General features: G+C 46.8%; 1 protein-coding gene across 2 annotated transcripts in view; it reads left to right on the top strand.

The window, feature by feature from the left end:
- The first annotated feature begins 4,766 nt into the window (after positions 1-4,766).
- The window catches only part of PHF10 (PHD finger protein 10), a 27,390-nt gene continuing 14,955 nt past the window's right edge, over positions 4,767-17,201 (top strand). The window contains exons 1-6 of one of the 2 annotated variants that reach the window (XM_049905868.1): positions 4,767-4,876; positions 8,680-8,786; positions 15,007-15,137; positions 15,887-15,964; positions 16,704-16,837; positions 16,933-17,082. In XM_049905868.1, the coding sequence (XP_049761825.1) occupies positions 4,790-4,876; positions 8,680-8,786; positions 15,007-15,137; positions 15,887-15,964; positions 16,704-16,837; positions 16,933-17,082 (687 nt within the window). In that variant the 5' untranslated portion in view covers positions 4,767-4,789. Of the gene's footprint in view, positions 4,877-8,679; positions 8,787-15,006; positions 15,138-15,880; positions 15,965-16,703; positions 16,838-16,932; positions 17,083-17,201 lie in introns of both variants that reach the window. The other variant, XM_049905858.1, reaches the window with a different exon arrangement.

The raw sequence follows: 17,201 nt of genomic DNA, 5'->3' as shown, positions 1-17,201 counted from the left end.
AGAAAAGGGTGCAGTCACCCTGAAGCTACCTCACCACCCTGTTAAATATCCAGGGCCACAACTTCTGAATTGCACGCCTACCGACTTTAAGGAACCATAACTAATCACAATAAATGTCACCTGAGTGTTCACTTTAATTACTGTCCTCCAATCTGACTCCCTGCTTCTCAGATTTTTACGGTGGTTTCTGGAACTTTCTTTTACATGGGTCCACAAAGTCCCCTGTATTCCCAACCCTCCTCCAGATGTATTTTGAGGCTCTTTCCTTATAAACAAGCTGACTCGCCATAAGGAAGAGGTCCACTGCAGCCCTCTGAGATGAGAGCTGTATTTTCTTTCTCTCCCTAATGCTGTAGAGTCTTTGTTGTTAAAACTCTCTAGCTCCTTGGCATTTATGGCCTGTGGATACATAATCCTTTGCCTCCATTTGCTGCAATTGCCTGTAGTCCCCTGGCTTATTCCTTCTCATTACTTGAAGACTTGTGTTACTGGATCACAATCTTCTTTACCCAACTCCTGCCACCATTCTTAGTGACTTAAGTATCCACATAGAAGACCCATTTAATAAGGCAGTACTTGCTTTTCAGTGTTCTGATATGCATAAATTTTAGTTACCATCATTTAGCTAAATAACACTAGTCCCCCAACAACATGGCCCAAATCTCAGTTGCCATGGTGTATTAACTGTGAGAAACTGCATAAGGTAAACTTCACAGCTGGCTCTTTGATCCACAGATCACATATGGAGATAACAGATGTGTGTCATGCTCCTCTTTTGAAGTCCGTCAGGTTGGTCGCTGCGTGTCTGCACTCAGGGCTTCAGTTTGCACAAACAGTAGAGTGTGTAGTTATGCTGCCTCCTCATCTCCCAGTGATATACCCACTTGATGTTTTATTAAAAATGGGTAATCCAAAGGGGGAACTGGCCAAAAAGGTCAAAATGTACAGCAAAGAAACAAAAAGTGATAAAGTTGGAAGGGAAATTTGGATGTGATTAGGAGATTTCAAAATGAGGACAGCAAAGCAAAGACAGGATGAGATCTAGGCCTGTGTGAAGGTAATGTAGGAACATCGGGAAAAAGTGCAGTGAATATAAAAAACAAGGTAACGTTGCTTCGGTATTTTTTAGCTTAATTGCACTAGGAACAGAAAGCTGTTCACAATTGAAATGGAGACTTTCTTCTACCTTGGCTTGAAGACTGCATTAATAATAATAATAATAAATACCAGACAGTTTGATTAGCACTCAGGACAAAGTGTGGAAATCAGTTGTCCCACTGAAAGAAAACAGTAATTATAAAGAGACTGAACCTTTTACTGCCAGTGAAGGCCGGTCTTGTTTCAGAAGTCAGCATGATTGATTCATGTCAGGCTATCTGGTAAGCTGCTAGCGCAGGTGATGACACTGCAGGCGTCTGCACCCAGAGCTCGCAGGAGAGTCATGACAAAAGGGGACCATATCCACATGGAGCAACTCCACATTGAGGAAACTCTGGGAGGCATTCACGACATTGAAAATACAAATGAGAACTTGTTGGAAGCTGACCCAAACTTAGAAAAGAGTATGACAATTTATCAAGGTATAGGAAAGATAAGTTATAGAATGAGAAGGCAAGCAAGGTTCACATTACTCTTTTTTTTTTAAACAAAGAACTCTCAATGTTTTTGCTGTTTTAAATTACAAACATACTAAATAAATACTAGCTTTACAACTTTTTTCATTTCCCTATACATTTAAAAGAAGTCCCTGGGTAGCACAGATGGTTTGTACTCGACTGCTAACCTACAGGCTGGTGGTTCAAACCCATCATGCAGCGCCTTGAAAGGCCTGGTGATCTACTTCTGAAAAATTAGCCATTGGAAACTCTATGGTGCACGGTTGTACTCTGATTCACATGGGTCTCCACAATTCACTGACAGCAACTAGCTAAAATAATAGGTCACTCAGAATTGCCTCCTTAGTGCTCTTCCCTGTCTTGCACATTGGTAGTCTGAGTATTTGTTGAAATGAAATGTTTTATATTCGTATTTGGTCTAGAGACAGAATAGCTAAGAAGAGTAGGGCAAAATAACTGAATAATTTAACATTAAGCTCTTTGCACGGAAATCTGACCGAGTCCCCTGAACAGTGAAGAGAATTTTGGGGCGAGGTGGGGCCGGATGGAGTGGGTGGAAGGCTGCATCTGCGACCTTCACTCTCAGCTTCTTGCCTGGACTTCAGGCCGTTTTCCACCGTGGGCTCCTGGAATAGGGCGGGGAGCAGGTCTGACTGAGGTTGTGGGAGAAAGCGAAGTCTGAATTAGGAGAAGTTCCGGAGCCTGAAGTTGTTGGTGATGCCGTCTCTGATTTGATGCAAGTGAGAAGGCCCGGGAAGGGTGGGCTGGGAGGGTAAATGAGGGTGGTTTGTATTAACGTGATGGACAAAAAATCATTCATGTCTCTCAAGACTTTTGGCTGCTGCGTGTAGGCAAAAATATGAATGAGAGAGAAGCCATGTTGTACTTTAAATCCAGTTGCCCGGACTAACGTCTCATCTACACTCTGACAGTCAAGCGCCTGCTGAGAGGTCAGCTTTGACTCATTTCTGGCAGTTCCGGAGACAGTCACAGTTGTCTCCCACGTGTTAAGGTTGAGTCCCCAACATTCTGCTTTTCTAGAGAAGTCCTGGAAGTGCCTCGTGAGGCCGGAGGACTAGGGGTGGTAATAGATTCAGTCCGCAACGGAGAGCCGCCGTTTACTCTCAACGGGCTTGCGCAGTGCGCTTTGCAGTGACCCTGACGAGCCACCCGTGAGAGCCGGGCGCGCGGAGCCAGGGCCGGGCAGCGCTGAGGGCGTGTGTGCTCGCGCCCGCCGCTCCCGGACGCCGCCCCCGCTCCCGCCGCTCCCGGACGCCGCGTGCGCACGCCGAGCCTGGGTGGGCGCGCGCTGGGCCGCACGCGGGAGCGCCTCAGCCGCCGGCCGCCAGGGCTGCTCCCGGGTCTGCGTGAAGCGGGCGGCGAGAACAAAGACGGCGCGGGAGGCGGCTGCGGGCCGGTCGCGAGGAGAGGCGGGGCAGCGCTAGGACCGGGGACTGCGGGGCCGGGGCCTGAGGGCACCGTGGGACCGGTGACGGCTCGTTCCCGGGTCCGAGCACTGACGGGAGCGGCGCGGCTCCGCGGGCGCTGACGGGCGGACAATAGGGAGAGAGTAACGTGGGGAGGGGTCGGTCCCGCGGGCTGCGGTGGCGCGGAGAGGGGGCAACCGGCTGAGGAGAGAGGCGGGCCGGAAGTGCGCCGGGACGCAGAGCAGCGGCAAGAGGGGGCGGGGCCTAGGAGCGCGCCCGCCTTGAGGGGTGCGGGAAGCGCAGCGCCGGGTCCGGCTGAGGGTGCGGAACTGGGGGCGGGGCTAGGTGGAGGGGCGGGGCCTCGGGGGTGGTCCGTGAGGGGAAGGTCCCGGCCGCGAGGGGGCCGGGCTGAGGGGAGGGTCCAGGTTGAGATGCCCGGCCGTGAGGGGAGGGTCTGGGACGGGCGGTGGGGCGGAGCCGTGGGGGGGATACGTGAGGGGGCTCGGCTGAGGGGATAGTGCGGGCTGAGGGGAGGGTCCGTGAGGGAAGGTCCGGGCCGAGGGGAGGGTCCGTGATTGGAAGGTTCCGGCGGCGAGGAGGACGGGCTGAGGGCAGGCTCCGTGACGGGGGGGTCCGGGCTGAGGGGACGGTGCGGGCCGAGGGGGTGTGGGCTGAGGGGAGGGTTCGTGAGGGGAGGGCTCGGGCGACGAGGAGGGCAGGCTGAGGGGAGGCTCCGTGACGGCGGGGTCCGGGCTGAGGGGAGGGTGCGGGCCGAGGGGAGGGTCCGGCCTGAGGGGACGGCCCGGGCCGCGAGGGGGCCGGGCCGAGGGGAGGGTCCGGGCTGACGGGAGGGTCTGTGAGGGGAGGGCCCGGGCCGTGAGGGGGCCGGGCCGAGGGGTGGGTCCGGGCTGACCGGAGGGTCCGGGCTGAGGGGAGGGTCTGTGAGGGGAGGGTCTGTGAGGGGAGGGTCTGTGAGGGGAGGGCCCGGGCCGCGAGGGGACCGGGCCGAGGGGTGGGTCTGGGCCGACCGGAGGGTTCGGGCTGAGGGGAGGATCTGTGAGGGGAGGGCCCGGGCCGTGAGGGGGCCGGGCCGAGGGGTGGGTCCGGGCTGATCGGAGGGTCCGGGCTGAGGGGGGGGTCTGTGAGGGGAGGGTCTGTGAGGGGAGGGCCTGGGCCGCGAGGGGGCCGGGCCGAGGGGTGGGTCTGGGCCGACCGGAGGGTCTGGGCTGAGGGGAGGGTGCGGGCCGAGGGGAGGGTCTGTGAGGGGAGGGTCCGGGCCGAGGGGAGGGTCTGGGCTGAGGGGAGGGTCCGGGCTGAGGGGAGGGTCCGGGCTGCCAGGAGCTTCCGGGCCGAGGGAGGGCCTGCGTCTGGCGGGCGGGGCGGGGCTCGGCGGCCGCGTTGCCGGCAGGGCGGTGGGAGGGGAGGGTGACGTGAGGAGGGGGCCGAGAGCGTCCGCCATCGCTCGCCGGCTCCGCGTCGCCTCCTGCTTCTCCGGCCCTCTCGGCGGCGGCACTCGGCGCGGCGCTGGCGGCGGCCATGGCGGTGGCGGCGGCCATGGCGGCGGCGGGCCGCGGGGCGCGCGGCGGCAGGGGCCGGCCCCCGGGCGGCGGGCGGGCGGGGGTGGCCGAGGGGGCGGGGCCCGGGGCGCGGCGGGCTCTCCGCGCGGCGGCGGCAGCGGCGGCGGCGGCAGCTGCCGGGACCAGGCGGCGGCGGCGGCGACGGCGGCGGCGCGGGGCGCTCGGGCTGATGGCGGCGGCGGCCGGCCCCGGGTCGGCGCTGTCCCCGCGCCTGTGCGACGGCGACCCGTCCGCCCCCGGAGCGCAGTCCCCAAAGGTGAGGAGGCGGCGGGAGGCGGGCGGCGGGCGGGTCCCGCGGCGGCCGGGCGGAGCTGTGGGCGCCGCCAGCCCGAGGCCGCGGCCGGTCCGAGGGGAGCCGCGGCCGGTCCGAGGGGCGCCGCCGCCGGGAGTTTCCGGAGAAGTTCTGTTCCTCCGCGCCCTCACGGCGCCCCGGCCCCGGACGTGCTCGGCTGCCCGGCGGCGGTTCACCCTGGCGCCTTCCCTGAAAACGGGGCGGTCCGGGAGTCAGGCCCCGGCGGCGGGCTCCGTGGGCGGCAGGTTCGCGCGTGGTTTCCTCTTTTCAAGGAGCGCGAAACGGCGAGACGCGGACGGGGGAATTGGAAGCCTTTTCCCAAAACTTTGCGGCCATTTCCGTATCTGAGACTGTAAGCTCAGTTCCTGAAAAGCTTACTCAGACTTTATTAGAGAAGCGTTGTGCTTCCAGGTAGAAACGAAACTCTTCATAAATAAAAGTCTATTTCGTATTAGTGTGGGATAGTGTGATGTTCTCAAAACATCATTCTGTGAATTTTTTCCGAGATACTTGACCCCTTATTAAAACGAGGGTTGTAAACAGCCCTGGAAACAGGACGTTTCTTTAGTGAACTTAGTAGAATGGCTCAACTAGCACGGCCGGGACGCTGGCGCCGACGGAGACACCTTGTGGTCGCACAAGGCTGTCCTGTGCCGGCCGTCTTCCTGCTCCTTGTCCTCTGGGGGACCTGGTGTTTCAGGTGTCCCGGCCAGTGAACCTAAGTAGACCAGGTGTCTGTCCGCACACCACTGTCGTCCTTGCAGCATCTCATGCAAGGCTGGCATGTGCTGGGCTCGGCCAGGATCCAGCCTGCAGGACGGGGTACCTTATCGAAGGTTGGAGCCACCTGTAACCACGAAACGTAAATGTCTGTTTGGGACGTTTGGGAGTTTTTGAAAACATAGGTCAAGGTTTCCAGTAAACTCTTAGGACTTAATTCTATTCCATAGTATGTTGGGGAAGACATTGCTGGCATTGTCTTGAAAAAGGTGAGCTAACCGAATTCTTACATAATAATCCATTTGCCTAGGATAGCAAATTGCAAACTCTTTATATATGGAGTTGTGGTTTCAGCTTTTTGAGGACTTATTTTAACTTTTATTATTGAGTATCTCAATTTTTTAGCTAAAGAGAAATATTTTTAAGCAGATTGACTTAAAAATCCTTAAAATGTTTACAAGCAAGTCAAAAAATAAGGATACTTTGACTGTTGAACTCTAGAGGTATTGAATATGAAATGTTGCAGTTGTAATACTACTTAATTGTAGTTGATTAGTAGTTTTTTTTAGTAGTTATTTCAATGTAAAATTTCTGAGAGTAGCTTTAGACTATTCTCCAGGTCCTACCTGGCTGATGGTCTTAATAAGAATATACAGATCTCTTTAGTTGAATGCTTACTTTATAAGGACTGAAAAACAGTATTTTGTACATTTTACTGAGTGGGGAAGGATGTGAGTAAATTCCTAACAGCTGGAGACGTTTGAGATATTTGAATAATTACCATTATAATCATAATATTAACTAACATTTATTGAACATTTAAGCTGAGGCTAAGGGAGCTCAGCTGCTGACCAAAAGATCAACAGTTCGAATTCACCAACCACTCCTTTAAAACCCTATAGGGCAGTTCTACTCTGTCCTATAAGGTCCCTGTGAGTCAGAATCGACTTGATGGCAGTGGGTTTGGTTCATTATTTCCTAGGCATTGCTCTATGTGCTTTCCATGCGTTAACTCATTTAATCCTTGCGTTAACCACATGAAATGGGCACTGTTACCATCTTGACTTTACAGATAAGGAGAGGCCCCTAAAGGATGAGCACGCAAGCTCTACAGAGGGGCAGCATCCGGTGATTCCATGCGTGATCACTACCCCATACTGCATCTTTGTTTTCCTTTGTAGGGTTCCTTTCATTTTAGTATGTAGCAAGAGGCCTGTGGTATGTTAACAAAATTGTATTAGTATTAGAAAGTTACAGTAATTTGATTTTTAAAAAATCTGTGTTTTTAGATCTTGTTAAGTGCCTTCTAGCTGGCTCTGACTCATAGTGGCCTTGTGTACAACAGAACGAAACACTGCCTGGTTCTGTGCCATCCTCACAATCATTGTTATGCTTGAGGCCATTGTTACAGCCACAGTGTCAATCCATCTCCTTGAAAGTCTTCCCCTTTTTTATTGACAGTCTACTTTTCCAAGCATGATGTCCTTCTCCAGGGACTGATCTCTTCTGAATAACTTGTCCAAAGTATGTGAGACGAAGTCTTGCCATCCTTGCTTCCAAGAAGCATTCTGGCGGTACTTCTTCCAAGATAGGTTTGTTTGTTCTTTTGGCAGTTCATGGTATATTCAATATTCTTTGCCAACACTATGATTCAAAGGCATCAATTCCTCTTTGGTCTTCCTTATTTGTTATCCAGCTTTCACGTGCATATGAGGCGATTGGAAACACCATGGCTTACCCCTTGACTAGTATGTGAATAAATCAATTTCCTAATGTCTAATTCCTCATTTCATTTCCTTAATGGAAATGTTGAACTTAAACAGTTAAAAACCAGTTACCCTGGAGTTGGTTGCCACTCATCGTGACTCCATGCGTGCCAGAAGAGAACTGTGCCCCACAGGGTTTTCAGTGACTGATTTTTTGGAAGTAAATCACCAGGCCTTTCTTCTGAGGCAGCTCTGGGTGAATTCAAATCTCCAGCCTTTCAGTTATCAGCAGAACAGGTTAACTGTTTACACCACCTTTGATATTCTTGTCACATAAAGGATTGCATTAAAAGTTTTTAAATCTCTCCTTTTTGGGGGATGTGAGTATGGCTGTACAGATTGATGACTTTTTAGGGTATATTTTTGCTAAATTTTTGAATGTAAAAAAAATATTTCACAGGATTGGTAATCCGATTTTAGTCTTAGTATGTACCCTTTTCACGGAGGTATACAAGTACTTAAAGTAGTCAGTTAGATGAGTTCTGTAAGCTTATTGTGGTGTTGACAAAGAATATTGAATATACCATGGACTGCCAGAAGAACAAACAAATTCGTTTTGGAAGAAATACAGCCAGGATGCTCCTTAGAAGCAAGGATGGTGAGAATTTGTTTTGCTTACTTTGAACATGTTACCAGGAGGGACCAATCCCTGGATAAGGACATCGTGCTTGGTAAAGTAGAAGGTCAGTGAAAGAGAGGAAGACATTCAATGAGATGGATTGGCGCAGTGGCTCCAACAATGGGCTCAAGCATAGTAAGGACTGTGAGAATGGTGCAGGACTGGGCAGTGTTTTGTTCTGTTGTACATGGGATCACTGTGAGTTGGAACCAACTCGACAGCACCTAACCACAACATAAGTCTGTAGAAGTACATTAGCCCTGAGATGAGTTAAACATTATAAATTTTCCATACTTTTTTTTTTCTGGCAGAGATAGGAGGATTTGCTTTGAGAGGGTTGCAGAAGTTTTATGTGTTTGTTAAAAACAGAAGGCGTTTTAACCTCAGTAAGAAATCAAACGTAGATTTAGATTTAAAGGTTAAGTGAAAATTTTCTTACTTTGTGTTGGTGATCAGTTTTGACTTTTGTTCCAGGTCTTGCCTGTGCCAAATTCTTGGCCCCTTTTAATAATAATAGGAAGTTATGTTTGTATAACTAGTTGTCTATTCAAAGTCTCTAACTTGAGCCTTGTAGCAAGTCTGGGAGGATGCAAGATGCATAATCATTTTTTTCTTTGTTTTTTAAATTTTCTGTCTTTTTTTTTTCCCCCTCAAATGTACAGGATGATAATGAAGATAATTCAAATGATGGGACCCAACCACCCAAAAGGAGGCGGATGGGCTCAGGAGATAGCTCTAGGAGTTGTGAGACTTCAAGTCAAGATCTTGGGTACTGGCATTTTATTACTTAGTCATATTTGTTTGTGATATGTTTTCCTTTTTTGCACTGCCTCCCTCTTCCCCAGGCCCCCAGCCCAGCAAGGGTGGTTATTTGAAATTTTAGAGATTTTTCTTGTATTTTCTAGTGGGACACCACGGTTGTTCTTGCTACCGAGTGCAATGTCTGTGGTCACTTAAAAAATGGCTTTATTGAGATATAATTTACGTACTGGCATGTAATTTACGTTAAGTCATCCTGTTTTAAGTATGCAGTTCAGTGCTTTTTAGTAAATTTACAGACTTAGGCAGCTACTATGACAATCCAGTGTTAGAACATTGTTTTTTTTCCATAGGGAAATGCATGACTGTGACAGGTGCCCTGAGGCACCTTGTGCTCTAGGTAGTTGATGACATTAGATTTAAACTGAGAGATCACATAGCAGGACAATAGTAGAGCCAGGATAATTCAGAATTCCTGACTGACTTTTGGTTCTGCTCAACTCTGTAGAGTTGATGGTCAAGACGATGTAGAAGGGATTTAACGAGAATCTCAGAAGTAAGGTGTTTGACGGAAGTTGTAGTTATTGCCGTGACTGAAGTTGTGCCTATTGGAATACCTATATGTTTAAAACCAAACCCGTTGCCGTCGAGTTGATTCCAACTCATGGCGACCCTATATGTTTAGGGATCAGGAGATAGGGCATGCAGATTACTAGTATTATTTTCCTGATTAGTTTTTCTAATTTTTTTTTTTATTAGCAAAACGTTCTTGATAATCTTTAGTATATTTGTTCTTAGGTTTGAAATTAAGAACCGTTTGGTGATAATTTCTGTAGAGGAAAAGAAATAGTCTCAATAATGAGGCACTTTTAAAAAATGTTTAACTTTCTAATAAGTTTTACAAATTATAACCTTCCTGTGATGGTTTTCTTGTTCTTAATCCAGTCAAGGCTACTAAAGTATGGCACAAGGAGTGGCTGTGGCAGGAGGATGGTGTGTCCTGATGTCATCATTGAGCTTTGGGGACACTCTTCTCTCCAAAATATATGGATAGTGACTTACCTGTCACTGCAGACCTAGCCGTGATAGGAGACAATGCTGTGATCTGTACTAGGACAGAAAATGATAATATCACATTAGGTCTTAGTTGAGGAAATTGTTATGCCAGTTTGATAAAAGTTACGTCGCATACTTAAAAAAAAAAACAAAAAACAAATCCGTTACCTTCAAGTTGATTCCAACTCATACTGACCCTATAGGACAGAGTAGACCTATCCCATAGAGTTTCCAAGGAGTGGCTGCTGGATTCGAACTGCCCATCTTTTGGTTAGCAGCTGAGCTCTTAACCAGGGCACCTAGATGGCGCTTAATTGGATCTAACTACTGTTCTCAGAGACGGTAGTATAGTAAAAGAATACGTCACAATTTGATGAATTGCAGGAACTGATTTGTATCATGACTGCTGAATTTACCACTTTCTCTGCCTTAATCACGTTACACCTGGATGCAGGAGGGTGCAAAGCAGATGTGAATTCGGCAGCCAAAATGTCAGCTGAAGTCTCAAAACTGTGGTTCTGCTCGCTTCACATAGACCTCAGCTTCGACCTCAGAGACTTGGCAGCTCAGCCATCCTCTCCCCTGTGTCGTCCTTGTTGGCTGTGACAGTCCTCTTCCCTGTAACTTCCCCAGCCTCTCGTCAGCTCATGCTCCTCAGCATGTGAACATGTTTGTCACTTCCATGCTACAAAGCAGAGACAGCCCCCTCTGACTCTGCCCTCTTCTAGGTTCCACCCACGCTTTGTTCATCCCTTCATTGTCAGGGTCCAGAAAGAAGGGAGCCACCTTCACTTTCACACCCATGCCTGTACCTCAGCCTGCTGTGGTCAGCTTAGCCCTGTCCCGTTCCCCAAAACTGCTGTTTCTAGAGCCACCTGTAAGATCTCATTGGTAAACTCTGTGGATACCTCCTGTTCTTCTGTGTGATGGCTCTGTGGAAGCTGGTGACTCCACCTTCCTGAATCTTCTCTGGCTCCTGGATGTGACTTTGCTGACAGAGACCTGCCTAGACTTTGAAGTCTGAGTTTGGTGTGGATCTTGACTCTGCCACTTACGAGGTGACGTGGGGCACCTCATTTTCTTTAACTACCTCATCCATGGGGTGGGCAGAATAAATGGACATAGTATCTATGAAATGCTTGTCTCAGGGCCTGGGGTATAACAAGTGCTAGTAGAAGAGAGCTGCCATCGTTATTCTAGTATGTAGATAGGTCACCGTAAAGAGCCCTGGGGGTGCAGTGGTGAAGCCGTGGACTGCAGTATGTAGTGTGTGATAGGTCACTGTAAGGAGCCCTGGTGGCGCAATGGTGAAGTGCTCAACTGCTATATGAAAGGCTGGTGGTTCAGACCCACGAGCGGCTCCCCGGGAATAAGACCTGGCAATCTGCTCCTGTAATGATTTACAGCCTAGGAAATCCTGTGGGGCAGTTCTCTGTCTTGTAGGGTCGCTATGAGTCAGAATTGACTCAGTGGCACAACAACAATTAACTGATAATATATTTTCCCAGAGGCCTGTTTTGAGCCCTTTTTCTCTTCTTGTCACACTCTTACTTGATGGATTTATTCAATCTTATTTGTAGACACTGAGGATGCCTTGTGTCCATCGTAGATCTGAAGCCCTCACAAAAGGCTGTCCTTTCACTTCCTGGCTGCTCTCCACAGAACGTGCCCAGAGACGCCTCAGCTTCTTCTCTCCCACTTTACTGCTTCTCCCTGAATTCCTCTCGCAGCTACCATCCAAGTGGACACTTGAGAATGGCCCTTGACTTGTCTTCTCCTTTCCCTCCCACTCAGTCACTTGACTAATCTCTTGTCTTCATTTCCATTGCCACTGCCCTGGTTCATTTTTTAAAATCTGGATTTCATCTTCTTGTTCTGCTTGCTTCCAGGTTTCCCCTGTCTTTTCTGTTCTACCGCAGCTTCTCAGCTTCATGTTCTGTGCTTGATCTTTAGAGCCGAGGGTTGAACTCTTTAGTGTGCTGCACAAAACCCATCATAATTTGGCTTCTGGCTTCAGGCTTCGTTTTCTGAGCGTGCACCCTCTTCCCTCTGCAACAGTTTGTCTTGGACATCCTGAAGTGCTGTTTCCAGGTGCTAAAACATGCACTGTTCTTTCTCCTTTCGTTGCTTTTGCACATCTACCTTTGGCCAAATGGAATTCCTGTTGCTCCTGTCCCTCCTCCTCTGCCTAGGTCTTCTCTGCGTTTCTCAGGTGCAGCCATGAGGACTTCCCAGGTGACCTGGCCCTTCCCTACCTTTGGCCGTCCCTGTGCCTGTGTCTTTTTACTCTCTTAGGCCACCTGTTTGTCAGCCGTTTTGATTGACTTGAGACAGTCTTTAGTGCAGGGACTACATCTTGTTCGTTCTCATGTTCCCTTGGCTTTAATTGCTCTGTGGTTGTCTTTTAGTATTTATATTTAGTACAGGATAATGGTAGTTCCTTTAGCTCTTGTAACAAATTAAAAAAAAATGTTCTCAGTGGTGCGATATATTTAACATATAAAGGTTTAAGTTTTGGAAATACCTAGAGCTGATGTGAACTGTTGAGCACATTAGTTGGTCAGTCTAGGTCATTTGAAAAGAAGTCAAGTTGATTTATGAAGTAATGACACTTTCTGGTATGTAATGATTCTGCAGACAGCTGGAAAAGAAGAGTTGCAAAACAGTTTTAGTGATGGCAGAATCATTGGAATAAACTTATCACGGGATTTTCTTCACAAAAACAACTTGAGAAGTCCCTGGTTAGGGCAAACAGTTAAGCAGCTTGTCTGCTGGCTCGACTAACCACTGAAAGGTTGGTGGTTCAAACCCACCCAGCGGTGCCTTGGAACAAAGGCATGGCGATCTGCTTCAGAAAGGTAACGGCCTCGAAAACCCTACAGTTCTCTGTGCACACATGGGGTCACTATGAGTGGGAATCAACTCGACAGCAACGAACATCAACAATGTGTGCCTAAAGAAATTTTCCTAGCACAAATTTTGTATGAGCCATTTATACAACGTTCAGTTATATTGCTAGTGCCTGATTTATCTTCCTAATTGAGCCTTAAGCTCCTCTAACGTGGAAGACTTCTTTGTGTTTGAAATCTTGTCAAGAATAAATATAAACGTGACTGTGCCCAATTATTTTATTAAAAATAACAGCTTTATTGAATTGTAATTCACCTATCGTATATCTGAAATATACAATTCAGTGGGTTTTAGTGTATTTAGATACATGCTCCTGTCACCAGTCAATTTTGGAATGCTTTGTGATCTCAGAAAGAAAGCCCATGCCTTACTAGTCTCTTATTTCCCCATCCTCCACCTCCAGCCCTAAGCAACCACTTGCCTTTTTATCCCTATGGATTTGCCTGTTCTGGACATTTCAGATAAATGGAATCATACAAGATGTGGTCCTTTGTGACTGACTTCTTTCACTTGGCATAACGTTTTCAAGGTTCATTCATATTATAGCGTGGATTAGTACATCATTCCTTTTCATGGCTGAATACTCTAATATATGGATATACCACCCTGTGTTTAGCTGTTCATTCATGGATGGACATTTGGACTTTACGTGTTTTGAGTGTTATGCATGATGCTGCTATCAACATTCTTGTACAGGTTTTTTTTGTGAATATAGCTTTCCCTTTTTACAGGGTATATACCTAAGAGTGAAATTGCTGCGTTGTGTCCTATTCCCACCAGCAGTGAGTGTACTGGGTTCCGATTTTTCCACATCTTCATCAACATCTGATGTTACCTGGCCGTCTTAGTGGGTGTGAGCTGGAATCTCATTGTGGTTTGATTGCATCTTGCAGGTGGCTTATGATGTTGAGCATCTTTTCATGTGCTTGTAGGCCACCCTTAGATCTTCTTTGGAGATAAGTCTATTCAGATCTTTGCCCATTTTTTAATTGAGCTTCTTGTCTTCTTGTTGACTTGTAACAGTTCCTTATATATTCTAGATGCAAGTTCCTTACCAAATACATGATTTCTAAATATTTTCTTTTATTGTGCTCATGTCTTTTCACTGTTTGGATGGTGTCATGTGCAGCACACAATTTTGTAATTTTGATAAAGTCCAGTTTATCCATTTTTTTCTTTTGTTGGTCACAACAGCAAAGAAACAAGTGCCAAATACGAGGTCACGCAGATTTAGCTCCGTGTTTTCTTCGGAAGGTTTTATTGTTTTAGCTTTTATGTTTAGGTCACAGATCTGGACTGAGTTAATTTTTATATGTGATGTGAGGTAGAGGCCCATCCTCATTCTTATGCAACACCGTTTTTGAAAGCACTGTTCCTTTCCCTAATCACTTGTTAAATGGATAGACGCATAAAGTAATGCATAAAAGAAGTCGGCTTCATCTACTGTCCACTGATGAAATTCAGACGCTGAGGTGGCTCAGATCCAGAAATCTATAGTCTTTGCTGCTCAGGACTGGGACTGACCTGCAGTAGGCTGGCACCCTCAGACTGGGCCCATTCTTTGTTTCTAGGTTGGTGGAGTCTGTGAGAACAAATAACCACGGTTTACGGCCCAGTTCACTGAGAAGCAGGTTTTTAGGGTTCTGCTGCTTTCTCAGCGGCTTGTGATTCACTGAAGAGCACAGCAGACGGGAACAGAAGCTGATTACTCTGTACTTTGAGTGGATTAAGGACTGGCTGTGGGTCTCAAGTCCACAAGAAGAATTTAGAGCTGACACCATTACCCTCTTTGTGCCTCCTGGGTCTCTTAAGCTAAAAAATGCCTTTGTTCCTAGCAGTTGTGATTCTTGGTTCTTTGTGGCATATAGAAAATGTTGTTCTCATTGTACTTTTTGGGTTTGGTATTCCAAATGATTGTTTCTCTTTGTTCTACCTGTTTTGTAAATTTCTTTGATGGAATTACGGGAACTTTTTTGTATCATGAAGTCATAGTAGACAAATACTTACAATAGTTTTTCAGAACATCCTCAAAAAATAGACATGATTTAAACTTAAAGAGCCCTGGTGGCACAGTGGTTAAGAGTTTGGCTGCTAACCAAAAGGTCGGCAGTTCGAATCTACCAGCTGCTCCTTGGAGACCCTATGGGGCAGTTCCGCTCTGTCCTATAGGGTCGCTATGAGTCAGAATCGACTCGATAGCAGTGGGTTTGGGTTTAAATGTAATAAAAGCCACTATAAGGGCTAATACGTATTTCTGTGCTTAGCTTTAGCTACTATCCAGCAGAGAATCTGATAGAGTACAAGTGGCCCCCTGACGAGACGGGAGAGTACTATATGCTTCAAGAACAAGTCAGCGAGTACTTGGGTGTGACCTCCTTCAAGCGAAAGTACCCAGGTATTTAAGTCCTAGCTTATGGAGCCGGCTGCATATACAGTGAAACCTGTCAGAGCTGGAATCAGACAGGACCACAGGACTGCCTTGTTTTTCTAGGTCTTGCAAGTTTCTGTCTTTGACGGGGTGCAGTTTTACCACTTTTCAGTTGCTTGTTTTAGTGGAAAATATATGTGTTTTCCTTCTCTGTTGGGTTTCTACCTTACACACGTTTTGGCTTCCGTAGATTTTACTGTAATTTTCAGCTGGCAGTAATTCTTTATGATATGTTCTTGTATTGGCTGACATTTACTTACTACTATCCTCCAGCACCTCCCTCCACTATCAGTTTGTTCTTATGCCTATACCTGATTTAAAAGCAAAGTGAGGAAGGTGATTTTCTGGGGAAAATTAGAGAGAAAATAATTTTGTAGCCATATTTATCACTGTGAGTGATGGTGTTCGCTATCTCAGCTGCATCTAAGTTTGAGAAAGGCCAGTACCTGGTGAGCCACTTTATGCAGTTATTGATGTATACCTTCCTGGATTGAGTTACTTTATTTTCAATTTAGTTTTAACTTATTTTTTCAATTTATAAGATTTTTGTCTAGTCCCTTTAATAGTACTAGGAATATGCAGAATGCAGTACTTTTAAAAATCCATGAATATTTTAACTTTTTAAGAACGGTTTTACCTTTAAACTTAAAAAACTTTATAAGTGCATAATGTTTCACTCTTTTTAATTGTTTTTTGTCTTTTTTTTGGAGATTTAGAGCGACGAGATTTGTCTCACAAGGAGAAACTCTACCTTAGAGAGTTGAATGTCATTACAGAAACGCAGTGTACTCTAGGTAATAAAAACTTTGAATATGAATTTTTCTAGCTAAACATTTATGAGGTAATACTGGATGAGTCTATTTCTCCTTTCCTAAAGCATTTTTCAGAATTAATAGATTGAACTGTTTAAATGCTAAATTGCTTACTTTATTTTTGTTTATCGTTAAGTTGCAGAGGAGAATTAGGCAAGTATTTTATAGCAGAGCGTCACTTTGGTCAGCTTTCAGCTCTGCATCATCTCCATGCTGTATTCCTGTTTTCCCCGTGATAAGCATGTTGATGCAACATGACTTGGAGGAATTTGTTTTTAAGGATAAATCCATGCAAATTCATTTGAGCAGGTGTAGAAATTTGATACCTTGATTTTTGGACGTTGACTGCATGATTTGGTATATGGAACTTGAAAACTAGGAATTGTAATACAATGAAAAGTTATTGTTTAATCATTCAGCGTTCTATAATACTTGTTACAAGTTAGTCTACATTGTCACTTGTTTAGCAGTTGTTTTTAAGTAAAGGGGTGTAAGTTTATAACATAGAGTATCTAATAAAAAAAAACTTGGCTGAAAAATTGATTTCTTTAGCTTTGCAACTTTGGTAGTCTATTCTTTGACTTTATATTATAAATATTAGTTTTTATTTTCAAATGTATTAAATATTTTGCTTTGATTGTTGGAAAAGCTTTTAAATGTAGAATAGTTTGAAGAAGTAAATTTTACGAAGGAGCTTTTCACCCTCGTTTTGGTTTGACAGGTCTAACGGCGTTGCGCAGCGACGAAGTGATTGACTTGATGATAAAAGAGTACCCAGCCAAGCACGCCGAATACTCCGTCATTCTGCAAGAGAAGGAGCGTCAGCGGATCACAGACCACTACAAGGAGTATTCGGTAGGCAGTTTAGGGACCTACGCCTCTCGTTTACGTGAGGAGGAAGACGTTTTGTCGTGTCGTTTGTGACTTCAGCTGGAACATTTTTATTTCAGCAAATGCAGCAACAGAATACTCAGAAGGTTGAAGCCAGCAAAGTGCCTGAGTACATAAAGAAAGCTGCTAGAAAGGCTGCTGAATTCAACAGCAACCTAAACCGGGAGCGCATGGAAGAGAGAAGAGCCTACTTTGACTTGCAGACACACGTAGGAGGCTGCAGCTCCCTCACCCTGCCCTCGCACTGCCTGCGGGTTGTGGTGCACACTGCCCCAGGGGGACCCCAGGGGGGCTGCCTGTCCTTCCAGCTGTCAGTCGGTCCCTCTCT

Source organism: Elephas maximus, chromosome 1 (genome assembly GCF_024166365.1).
Source record: "Elephas maximus indicus isolate mEleMax1 chromosome 1, mEleMax1 primary haplotype, whole genome shotgun sequence".
NCBI classification, from domain to species: Eukaryota; Metazoa; Chordata; class Mammalia; order Proboscidea; family Elephantidae; genus Elephas; species Elephas maximus.
This window is presented reverse-complemented; position numbering and strand designations above follow the sequence as displayed.